This window comes from Herpailurus yagouaroundi, unplaced genomic scaffold (genome assembly GCF_014898765.1).
Source record: "Herpailurus yagouaroundi ecotype Mexico unplaced genomic scaffold, PumYag 222, whole genome shotgun sequence".
Classification (NCBI taxonomy): Eukaryota; Metazoa; Chordata; class Mammalia; order Carnivora; family Felidae; genus Herpailurus; species Herpailurus yagouaroundi.
The window spans coordinates 7,581,085-7,593,825 of NW_024412453.1; the positions used below are offsets into that span (position 1 = coordinate 7,581,085).

The 12,741-nt window shown below is 42.7% G+C and overlaps 1 protein-coding gene across 4 annotated transcripts in view; it reads left to right on the forward strand.

Moving 5' to 3' along the window:
- PARN (poly(A)-specific ribonuclease) overlaps positions 1-12,741 on the forward strand; it is a 169,608-nt gene that overhangs the window by 30,226 nt on the left and 126,641 nt on the right. For 3 of the 4 annotated variants that reach the window (XR_005785616.1, XM_040458992.1, XM_040458993.1), the window contains exons 13-18: positions 290-367; positions 4,687-4,730; positions 5,822-5,864; positions 7,024-7,099; positions 9,531-9,641; positions 9,961-10,030. Coding sequence is in view for 3 of the 4 variants with exons in the window: in XM_040458992.1 (XP_040314926.1) it covers positions 290-367; positions 4,687-4,730; positions 5,822-5,864; positions 7,024-7,099; positions 9,531-9,641; positions 9,961-10,030 (422 nt within the window). In the remaining variant the exon portion in view is untranslated. The remainder of the gene's footprint in view (positions 1-289; positions 368-4,686; positions 4,731-5,821; positions 5,865-7,023; positions 7,100-9,530; positions 9,642-9,960; positions 10,031-12,741) is intronic. The other variant, XM_040458994.1, reaches the window with a different exon arrangement.

A 12,741-nucleotide genomic window follows, 5' to 3' on the forward strand; every position in this document is an offset into this window, starting at 1 on the left:
TACTTCTGATTCTTGAAGGTGGCAAGATGAATAAAAAGCAGAGAAAAACATCAATGAAATCAAAGTCATTGGTGCTTTTACTTTGCATTCTGGATCTAATACGCTGAGATTAAAGAGGAAGAAAGCCGGGCCCAACTTATTTATTTATCCACATATAAGGTTTTTTTTTCCATGTCAAAAAGTAAGTTTAGGACAAAGTCCTCATAGAATCTGAACCGCACATTTCCGTCTCAAGCGCCAATATAATTTTGTGCCAAGAAGTCTTTTTCCTGACCTTGACTTTCTGTAGGGAAAACTCGTCATTGGACACAATATGCTCTTGGATGTCATGCACACGGTTCATCAATTCTACTGCCCTCTGCCTGCGGTAAGTGACTCAGCCTGGGTCCAAATTTTTTTTTAATGTTTATTTATTTTTGAGGGAGAGAGAGAGAGAGAGAGAGAGAGAGAGTGAGTGAGCACAGGGGAGGGGCAGAGAGAGAGAGGGAGACACAGAATCCCAAGCAGGCTCCAGGCTCCGGGCTGTCAGCACAGAGCCCGATGCAGGGCTCAAACTCACGATCTACAGAATCGTGACATGAGCCGAAGTCGGACGCTCAACGGAGTGAGTCCCCCAGGTGTCCCAAGCTGTGTTAAAACTTCATGATTCTTTGCCATGGCAACGACGTTGGCGGAGCTAGAGAGTATCATGCTAAGTGGAATAAGTCAGAGAAAGACAAACACTGTATGATTTCACTCATGTGGAATATAAGAAACAAAACGAACGAGCAAAGGAGAAAAAGAGAGAGAGGAGAGGCAAACCAAGAAACAGGCTCTTGACTGTAGAGAACACGCTGATGGTCATGAGAGGGGAGGCGGGTGGGGGATGGGCTAGGTCGGGAGGGGGAGGAAGGCGTGCACTTGTTGGGATGAGCTCTGGGTGACGTGTGGAAGTGGGGGATTACTATGTCGTCCGCCTGAAACTAATATTACACCGTGTGTTAACTAACTGGAATTTAAATGAAAACTTAAAAAAAGAAGAGAAAGAAATTCCCAGTTCCTTATTACTATGACAGTGTACTCTACATGAGAGCTGTTTCCTTGTAGGCACCATGTTCCCAGGGAGAGAGTCTCATGTGCTTAGTCGTACATTTTTGAAGAGATGTACTTATAAGCCGTTATCGGGGATCTTCAGTCATCCGCCATTGCCAGAGCAAAGTTGGACCTTTGTTCCGTCTTGACGCCAGTGGTTTGCTCAGTTAGCGCTGGCCGGGGCTTCTTCGGCCACGGCTGTGGTCTCCCAGTTCGCTGCTGCTACCTTTAGCTATAATGGGGCCTTTGAAGGCCAGTTGTGCTGCGGGTCAGCCGAGCTGGATCAGGTCCTACAAAATTCACGATTACCTCTTGTGGGGCTGCCTCCCTTAGATTCTCTGTCAACCTTGCCGTTTTTGCTCCTGGAGCCAAGTTGTCTCAGTGCACCAGGGCACAGGCTTCTTGGGCCCTGCAGGAAAGGAGGTTCTCTTCTGTCTCTTCCTCCTCTGCTCCCAACTGTGCACGTGGCCTCATCTTGCTTACCTCCCGTTGCTCGTCCTCCCCTCTCCTTTATTGGCTCTCCCTACTTTCCGCCTTTGGGGATCTCACCCACACTCATGCCGTCAGCTGAAGACAGTGCCGTCTTTATCTCCAGCCGTAATCTTTCCCCGGATGCAGGTGCACAGTTCCCGCCGACTCCACACGACTCCATCCGGATAGCCTTCAGACCAGGAGGTGTTTGTGATTTATAGGTCTCAGATGAGATGTGTAGCTTATACTGCCTTTCTTCCCTTCTCACTCTCTCCCAACCAGTTATCTCTCCTTATTCCTTTACTATAAATTATAAATGATACCCTCTCACCAGTACTGTTTTTTGACATTAGTTGGGCCTCTTCCTCGTCACTTACAGAATCCTGACCACTTGTCTCCGTGCTGTCTCTCGCATTTGGACCTCTTCGTTTTAACTGCAAGTAGCCTTCTCATCTGGAGCCTAGCAGACCCCAGGCAGGCTTCCTTGTCTTTCAGCTCATCCTTTAAAACAAAGGTTGGCAAACTTTTTCTATAAACGGCCAGATAGTAAGATATTTTAGGCTTTGCAGGGTGTACAGTCCATATCACAGTTCTCAGCACTGCCATTATAGCCCGAAAATGGCCATAGAATGGATAAACAAATGGGTGTGGCTTTGCTCGAGTAAAACTCTGTTTAAAAAATAGGTAATGGGCCAGATTTGGCCTGTAGGCCATGGTTTGCCAATCCCTGCTTTCAGCTGCCACCACATTAATCTTTTATGACTTCTGGACTGGAAGAGCTCCTTCAGAGCTCAGGGTCGCTTATACATACATAGGCAAAGCCTGAGTTATTTCATGTTTCTTATGAGACGTTATTCCATCGCCGTCTTGATTGCTTTCTTTGGAAAAGTCTAGCAAAGCCCAGCTGAGAATACAGTGGATCTGCTGCTCCCCTTGTCCTATTTCTGTACCCTCAGGACTGTCAGGGCTTTTAGGACAACTGTATCACCCTCTGGGACTCAAAGTTTTCGTTGTGGTGAGTCTCAAATAGGACCGGTGTGAATTTGCAGTGTATAATCTAAACAGCTAATGTTTATTGCAGATCAGCCACTTCTGTTGGCCAAGTACAGCAGCTCCTCTCGTGACTTTTTTGACCTTTAAACCAGTGAAGTGATTGGAAGGAAAGAGGAAAGTGTATTACATCCTGCGTCTGAATGCCAAATAGAGCTTGGCACAGAGGAGGCATTGAATGTTAACAATTGAGCTATCTTCCGACTGTGCTAGTTTTATAATCTTCTGATATATGGCTCTGTTCACATCACTGACCCTGCTCAAAAGTCTGAACCTAATCCCACATTCTTTGCTTTTCTATACAGCTGATTCTTTGTAGCTTGGCGTATCCAGCTTCTCTGTGATCTGGCCCAGCTGTCCTGTGCCTTCTAGTCACTTGTTGTTCTCCTTTCGGCCAGCAGGCCCGGCTCATTTGTTCCTGGGAGCTGCTTTGTGTTTCAGCCTGTCCGTGGTTTGGTCTACCATTTCCTCCACTTTGGATTTTCTCCACGTTTGCTGTGTGCAGCTTTCCCTCTCTTACCAAGGTCCAGCAAACGCATCTTCCGTGAAGTTTTCCATGCCCGCTTGCCTTGCCCAAGAGGTGATCTTTCCTTTCTCTGAACTCTCACAGAACTGTGTACCTCTTGTGCCTACAGTTTTTGTTGACAGCTCTCCCCCTTTCTTCTAGGTGATCGGCTCCTCTGGAGAAGGGGTTTACGGGTCCAAACGCCTAGTATAGCACATTGTCCACGCGCTTAATAAATGTCACCTTGAATGAAACTATTGTAGTTCTGAATCCAGTTCTAGTAGAAAGGGCATGTGATTTGCCGCAGAGTCGGACATGAGTTAGGAGACTTGGCTTCATCCCTTGCTTTATTACTAAGGCGACCTTAGTAAGTAATTGAACTTTGTGTTCTGTCCGTCAGAAGGAGAAATTGGTTTTCTTCCAGCTAGTTTTGGAAGAAGCATTGAGAATAAATGCGAAAACATATTTAAAATGGGAGAACTTTTGCATGCACTAGTAACACATTTTGCATTTAAAAGTGTTCTGAAGAATCCATGTTTTGGAGCTGCCTTTTAGGGGAGAGTCTCTTCTGAAGAATCTTCTTGGTACTTAGGCATGACCTTTTAGAAGGCATTGGTCCAGAGCTCTGTTATATATGCTAGCACTGGAAGGAGCCAGAATTCTAATTTTTTCTTGCTTTTGAGGCTCTGTGATGGCATTGAGGGGTGACAGTAGTCATTGTATTTTTGTTTGGCTTCAGCACTGAAACCACTTGTTCACGTATTGTCTGTTAATTTAACGACAGCCACTGAAAAGCTGGTAAATATTCCAAACTAGCTAAATACAGTGTGTATTTATAGACTTGGAAAGCTAATTGGAAGTGGCAGTTTGCTATGAAGCATGAATAACGCTGAAGAGAAGTGTAGTTACAAAGGGTCAGGAGTATGACGATTCAGTCTAGCGTGGCAATTATGTATGTAAATGAGTTCATTCAAAATTGGAGTCGTCTCCCTTCAGCTTTAGACTTCCTGATCAAAACAAACCGGGAAATAAATTGTCTAACTTAGGCACTTGCTACTGGTGCTTCTTTAGCAATTTTCTGAGCAGTGAAAGCATGCATCTTGCATATTGGAAGGTCTGTGCTTTAATGGCCTTTTTAACTAGCATTTCAGAGGCGTTCTCAGTAACGGTATAGCCTAATTTACACAATGCCCATTTCCTATATAAGCCATTCTATTTAAATAACCGTGCTAGTCTCGCTGTTAGGATGGATTTGTTGAATAGAGCTATTACTAAAAGCTTTCTTTGTGAACAGAAACCTTTCCCCCTCCTGTTTCAGCCATAAGATACTGGAGTTTGTCTATTTTGGTTATGCAAAGGTTTTATTTCAGATCATAGGATCCCAGTCAGTGAGGAGATTGTGAAGATTTTCAGAAAGTAATTATTAACTGGAAATGAATCTGGCCGTTGAGTTTAAAGGGCCCGCGTGAGTATCACAGTTTGAAGAGAGAGCTGTGAAGCTTGAAATGTTCATGTATGTTTGCAGTATTGTGAGTGTGTTTAGTAAAATCACAGCAAGTCATCGTCCGTGTTTTGTTGTTGTTTTTTAGGACTTAAATGAGTTTAAGGAGATGACAACATGTGTTTTCCCCAGGTAAGCTTTCTTCAAGGATTCTTTTTGTCTTTCATTCAAAACAGTGCTCCTACTATTTGTGATACAAACAGGTAATAAATAGTAATAATAGTAATTACCCGATCATGGTTATGATCCAGTTGATACAAGCTGGGAAATGTTTTAACAGGTCCAGCTGTGATGGTTTGATTTTATAATCGATGGTTTGTTTTATTCCATTAAAAATCAAAATTTGAACTCAGAGTGAAAATAGACGGCAATTTATTTCTTCTTGTCCCACACCCTGCGGTCTGAAAAACCGGTGGAGACTTCTTGGATTGGCTCTTGTCTCTCTGATACGTTGAATCTGCCTTGTCCTTGTCAGGTGGCCAGTTGAGAGTATTCTGTAGTTTGTCAAGAACTGTCTGGCTAGAGATTTTTTCCATCAACTCTGAGTTTACCTGTTAGTGTCACAGGTCCCATGTCAGCCATGGAGCCTCCAAAGCGAGGGTCTGTGTGTGAGGACAAGTCTGAAGAGGGATGGGCATGGTAGCAGAGCCGTCATTCTTCTCTCTGGGCTAATTCTGTCCTGTTACCTACACTGTTCACATTTATGTCAAAAGAGACAGTGTTTTCATATTAGTGTCTCTCTCCTTTTTTTCTCTTTTTTCCTTATTCTAATCTCTGAAACCGAATTCTAACAAATAACAAGAATACCATGAAACTAACAAATGCAGATTTTTCCTTCCACGAGTTTATTTTGTACAAATCTGGGTACGACAGCAGTTGGTAATGGTGTTGGGGGGCGGGGGGTGGGTGTTAGACCTGCAACCATATTTGAACCATGTAAAAACTTGGGAAGATCTTTGCTTTCTCCTTGAGACTGACATAGCCCACACTCTCTCGGGGTCCAAGCAAATCTAGAGCTGTGCTCTGAGTGTGGTGGAGTCCCGTAGTCTCGTGATGAAGAGGGGTTGAGAGGACGGAGTCCCAGTCTGATGTGGAGATGCCGGCCCTATGTCAAAATGGCTCACGTGTTTAATTCTCCTGTCGGCTTTTAGGACAGTAGGATTTTCATTTGAATAACATACGTTTTGGACCGTTTGCCTTATTGAAAATTCTTTTGTTTTTAGACTCTTGGATACAAAATTGATGGCCAGCACACAACCTTTTAAGGTATTTTTAAAATTTGAGCTATCACTGATAAGCTATGTTTTGATGTGTTTTGAATTGCCACTAGGAGCTTGAAATTCTGGTCTATTTAAATATCATTTTCTTTCTTTTATATATATATATATATACATATATATATGTATATATATATATATATATTTTTTTTTTTAACATTTATTTATTTTTGAGACACAGAGAGACAAAGCACAAGCAGGGAGGGACAGAGAGAGAGAGAGAGAGAGACACAGAATCTGAAGCAGGCTCCAGGCTCTGAGCTGTCAGCACAGAACCTGATGTGGGGCTTGAACCCAGGAGCCCTGAGATCATGACTTGAGCTGACGTTGGACACCGAATGAGCTACCCAGGCGCCCCTAAATATCGTTTTCAAATATACCCAAAAAAGAAAAAAAAATTGGAAAAGAACTAGAAATAAATATATCAAAATGTGAATAATGGTTGTCTTTGGGTGGTGGAATTATTTTTTCTCCTATATTCTTTTTGAATATAAACGTTTTTAATGTTAAAATACATAATGTGTTTTTTTGAGGGAGTGCGCTTGGCTGGCTCAGTCAGTAGAGCATGTGATTCTTGTTCTTGGGGTTGTGAGTTCAAGCCTCATGTTGGGCATAGAGCCTACTAAAAATGTGTGTGTGTGTGTGTGTGTGTGTGTGTGTGTGTGTGTGTAATGCATTTTTTTAATAGGTTACACATGCACATACTTCATTATTTTGCTGATTTTGTATATTTTGGTTCTATTTTCTAATCAGGAAAATTCAGGTAAAAGTATAGTTGTCTGCTGTTTTGTGAAGTGACTTTATATAACTGAGCAAAATGAATGCCAGAACTGTATAGGTTTCTGGCCCAAGTTCTGTAGGTACTTAACATGACTTAAAAACCTTTCATGTGGTGATACTTACCAAGCATGGTGAAAATGACACTTGGCTGTCTTTCACATTCAGTGAATGATGACTCTTGTGTTTCTTCAGAGAACACAAGGGGGCAGTACTAGATACTGGGTTTTTTTTTGTTTTTGTTTTTTTGTTTTGTTTTTGTTTTTTGTTTGTTTTTTTGGGGGGGGTTCTGACATTCAGTGAATCTCTGCTGTAAGTTGTACTGAGATGATTTAAGCTCATACATAATTCTCTGCTTTTCTGGTTTGTAGGATATCATTAACAACACATCTCTTGCAGAACTGGAAAAGCGGTTAAAAGAGACACCTTTCAACCCTCCTAAAGTTGGTAAGAATATAAAGTGATCCTGATAGTGCCCAAGGCCCTTGTGATCATTACTGACGTATATCACACAAGGAAGGAGAAGTTGCTCTGGAAACCAGCCGTGTACATTTGTGGATCTTGGCTGAGTTGCCTTGCTCCTGCCCTGTGTTGACTTATGCTTTCTGAACAAAGCTGGTCTCATAATCCTACATCTATTTTAGGTTAATCAGTCAGGTAGCCTTGCATTGAGAAGTTTAGCAATTAAAGCTTCAGGGCTTTTATTTCTTAATGCTTGGAATTCTCCCAAAACTTGATGTATCTATCTTTTCTATGGGGCATTGTTTAAGCAGAGACAAAGAGTTGGTGCTTAATTGCCAGGGGTCGAATGGAAACACACTTTTTGTCTCAGGAAAGCCCAAGAACTGGGGGTCTAGGAAGGAGGGTCTCCACCTTTGCCTCCCGTCATTGGTGGCCAAGCTATGGAAGGGCAGCAGCGAGGAACACCAGAAGTAGGGAGGAATGTTTCTCAGGGCAGAGATGTTTTACCATGTCTGGTCATGGCCCCTACCCAGGTAGGGCCCTACCCAAGCCACGTGTTCCTTCCTTGGTTCCCGTTCGCCTCATTTTGCTGCTGATACCATAATTGGCATTCCATTAGCTGTAGTCTGGAAACTTCTGAAGACATTGATAATTGGACTAATGGTTCGGAAATTGACAATGGAAGGTACTAAAGCAGCCAAGATTACAGCCATTTGTTTCCCTTTCTGGGTAATAGTCCAAAAAAGGAATTAAGAAAAGGAGGGAGGGTGAGGGAGGAAAGCCTAGACCTTTTTGTCTAACACTATGATGGAAATCATTGATTTTGGAAATAAATGTGTGTTTCAGTTGATGGTAGAGTAGAGCCTCTTACCTACTTGGCGTCATGTTAACAGATTTTTTTAAAGCTTAATGTCTAATATTTAATACAGAGGTTAAAAAAATTCTTGCTTAAAGACCCTTATGTTGACTTAAGAACATTCACAGTCTAGGGGCGCCTGGGTGGCTCAGTCTGTTAAGCCTCGGACTTTGGCTCAGGTCACGATCTCTCTTTTAAGAAAGAAAAAAAAAAAAAGAACAGTCACAGTCTTTTTGTTGTTAATTTCCATTCATGCTTTTGGTTTTGTTGCAGCATTTTGATACTCATTTCCAGAATGGTGCTAGGAAATATTTATGAGTGATAGTTGTTTTTTTTTGTTTGTTTTTTGTTTTTTTTTTAAAGAGTTAGAGTTTTACCCTATTCTTTCTGTGTAATATTCTGGGACGTGGCAGAGAATTTACTCTAAAGCAGGTTACTCTTCCCAGACACTGCTCAGCATCTGTGCGTTGATCAGTGTGACGTAAGAATCGGTAAAGCGGTCTCTCCTAAGAAGTGGCCCCGTATTTGATGGGCAGCATTTTTCTTTAATGTTGTTTAATGTTTTATTTATTTTTGAGAGAGAGTGAGAGATACAGAGCATGAGCAGGGGAGGGTCAGAGAGAGAGGGAGACACAGAATCCGAAGCAGGCTCCAGGCTCTGAACTGTCCACACAGAGCCTGACGTGGGGCTCGAACTCACGAACCGTGAGATCATGACCTGAGCCAAAGTCGGACGCTTAACTGACTGAGCCACCCAAGCGCCCCTCCATGGGCAGCATGATCGCACGTTCTGATCCAGTTTGGGAGTTAGTTGTACCGTCATCTTTAGATCCATACGTTTGGAAATGTGGCAGAGGGCAGTGCTGATCATTGGCAGAGTTGCCAATGTCGAGTGGTGTCTTTTGCCTTCTGGGAGGGTTACCTGGGGTATTGATGGATGACAGTTACCAGGCATTTACCACGTGCCAGGCACGATGTGAGAGCTTTACTGACATTAGGTCGTTTGATCCTCACAAAAGCCTAACGAGGGAGGTTTTCATCTCCATCCTGCCAAAGTGGAGGCCCCGAGGTGAAGCGACTTGCCTAAGATCACATAGCAAATAAATGGTGGAGCCAGGATTTAAACTCAGACGGCGGGACCCACAAATCCATGCTCTTAGTCATGACTGAAATACCGATTACGTCTCTCTATCATCAGGGAAGAAATTCCTCGTGACCTCAGAAAGCGGGCAGAAGACAGGTCATTGTCATAGAGCAAGTTATACATGATCATAAATAGCACCCGCCCGTGTGCAATCAGGAGGCCTGTGGCTGGGTCTCTGATGATGTAACTGAGGCATTTCTCCAGTCTAGACCCAAGCTGTCATGTTCAGTGACCCTTTTTTCTCATATTGCAAGGTCTTGTGTGGAGAGAATGAAGAAGTAGATAGACTTTTCCTGCTTGTCTGGGATATTTATACAGCATACCAGTGCAATTTGGATGTGGTAGGGTAGCGTGCCTACCAGTCTTCATGATGTGTGATGTCCTTGGGAAAACCCTTTGTTTTTTTTTCTCTTTAGAAAGTGCAGAAGGTTTTCCAAGTTACGACACAGCTACTGAGCAACTCCACGAGGCAGGCTATGACGCTTATATCACAGGGCTGTGCTTCCTCTCCATGGCGAACTACCTAGGTACTCACTAGACCTGTTTCCTCCAAACACACCACGGTCGGGGGCGGATCTTGCCTGTCTGCCCTTTACGTGGGGCCCACTTTCCCAGGTAGAAGTGGGGGGGCGGTTGGAGGTCAGAGTGGGAGGGCTTTGCGGTAGGGCGTGGAGAGTGCACAAGGAAGACCTGTTGACACTTAACTGGTGTGGCGCCTGGCGCTTGGCCCTTACGAGTGCCTCTGACCCTTCTGAACGGGAGAATTGATTGACATAGGCTGTCGTCTGAACTTTCAGGCTCTGTCTCCTTGACCGTGTGTAACACTCTGCTTTTTTTCTTCATTAGGTTCTTTTCTTAGCCCTCCAAAAATTCACGTGTCTGCCAGATCAAAACTCATTGAACCTTTTTTTAACAAGTAAGTAAGCAGAGCCCCAGTGGCCACGTTCTCTCACGATGTCAGGGTGATTGGGAGCTCTTGTGCATTTTTACATAAAGGATTTCTCATCTCTAGTGACTCACGTGTTTTTTTGAAAACAGAAATTGACCTTCTGGGAAATAATTTATTAAGTACATTGGCTTAAAAAGAAAGAAAGAAAACACTGCCAAAAGTAGTGTGTCTCTTCCAAGACGAAGAACTGGTGGTTTTGGCATTTGAATTGCCTTTAAGGGAGACTCTGAGAGAGAGAGAGAGAGAGAGAGAGAGAGAGAGGGAGAGGGAGAGTGTGTGTGTGTGTATGTATACACAGTTGGACCTAACACTGCTAACATACTTTACACATGAGGTTATTATTTATACTTGCATTATTATCTCATTAAAATTCTTTCTAAGGAGATGTTGGTTACACAAATGGCTTTTAAGATAATCTATGGAGAAGTCTTGATTGTCATTTCATCCTGAGCTTTCATCTGTGTGGATTCAATGAAGTAAAAAGCTTGCTCGTGTACTTACAGTTGGAAGAAGTCTGTGTGATTTAGGGAGACGTCAAAGTTCAGAGCATTTTCAAAGACTCTCGAGATGATGACTTCAAAGTGTGGCTTGTGCTTTCTTGGCATCGTTGAGACTAAAGTTATGGATGTGACCCTCAGGCCGGCCACAGTCGGGCTCTGTGCCAGAGCCCTAAGCCTTCTTTACCCCTGTTTTCTTAACAGAATTTGTTCTAGGAGATTCTGGGTGAGCCAGAAAGAATGAGGCAGCCCACATCGGTCATTCCCACTGGAAGAAAGAACTGTTTGAGCGTTGGGTTGGTTACATCATTTCCTCACATTATACACAGCACTTTACAATTCTTTCAGTGAGAACACCATCTCCTTTGGATGTCTATATAAATGCTAGTATCGCAGTGCTTGTACTTAAGTGACATGCTGCAGAGACAGATGTTAATTGCAAACATCTGGATTCCTACAGGTTTGGAATTTGTGTAGTCTGAGTTAGTAAATTTTATCACACTGTGGCTTCTGATTTTTAAATCTTTTATCTGAAAGTTCAGAGGTAAATGTGTTTGATTTTTTTTTATTTTTTTTATTTTGAGAACGAGGATGGTGGGGGGAGGGACGAGGGGGAAAGAGAATCTTAAGCAGGCACCACATTCAGCGTGGAGCCCAGCACAGGGTTCACTGCCGTGACTGTGAGATCATGACCTGAGCCGAAATCACGAGTCAGATGCTCAACCGACTGAGCCACCCAGGTGGCCTTCTACTGTGTTTGACTGTCAAAACGTCTTTCAGAGAGGAATGGGAAGCAATGTAGTATATATTGAAAATCAAGTTGAAATTTTTAATTAAGTTTTTAATTTTAATTCCAGTATAGTTAACATACAGTGTCATGTTGGTTTCAGGTGTATACTATAGTGATTCAGCAATTCTATACATTATTCAGTGTGCATCATGCTAATGTACAGAGTTTAATTTCTTTTTTTATGGAAAATTAATTCTGCTAACAGTTGAGCCCTTGCTGTCTATCCAATTCCTTATGGGAAAAACAGAATATTCTTAGCTCTTAACTTTTATTTTGGGGGTTGTGTTTATCTTTGTAAATCGTTGAAAGGGCAGCTTAAGTCATAGACCATGCCGTGTGCAGGTGACCTTAAATATTGTTTGGGTCATGGCCATTCCTTGCATTTTTATGTGCAGGATGTTAAGTTCATTGTTCAATGATATTTTTCAACTGGGACATGTTTACTCATTTTTTTAATATAATTTTAAAAATCAGTTTATTTTTTATTTTTTATTAAAAAAATTTTTTTTAAACGTTTATTTATTTTTGAGACAGAGAGAGACAGAGCATGAACGGGCGAGGGTCAGAGAGAGAGGGAGACACAGAATCCGAAGCAGGTCCCGGGCTCTGAGCTGTCAGCACAGAGCCCGACGCGGGTATTTTTAATTTTTAAATGTTTGTTTTGAGAGAGAGAGAGCCTGCGTGAGGGCGGGGGAAGAGCAGAGAGAGAGAGGGGGAGAGAGAATTATAAGCAGCTCCACACTGTCAGGTGTCAGCACAGAACCCCATGTAGGGCTTGATCCCAGGAACCGTGAGGTCACGACCTGAGCCAAAATTAAGGCACCCCCATATTTACTCATTTTTAAATATTTAAAACAATGATCCTGCTTCTCCACTAACATCAAGTCCTTATAAAATCAGGTGATGGATACAAATTGGGTTTGATAATAGGCTGCATCTAGTTTATCAGTAATCTGCGTGACCGACATGAAGAGCAATCAAAATTAGCTTTAAGAAATTTAACAAAAACTTGATATATTTTTAGAGGAATTTGTTATTCCTGATAATATGCAAGGCTATTACTCAAGAGAACTGGACAATTTCATTAAAAATTTTTTTACGTGTATGTATTTATTTTGAGAGAGAGAGAGAGAGCGAGAGCGTGCGCGTACGCACAAGCGTGAGTGGGAGAGGAGCAGAGAGAGAGGGAGACATAGAACCCGAAGCAGGCTCCAGGCCTTGAGCTGTCAGCACAGAGCCTGACGTGGGGCTTGAACTCACGAACCACGAGATCATGACCTGAGCCGAAGTTGGTCACTTAACTGACTGAGCCACCTAGATGCCCCAAGGACAGTTTCAGTTTAAATTTGGAATGTTCGTTTATATTTTTTTCCTGAAACCTCGCTGCATAG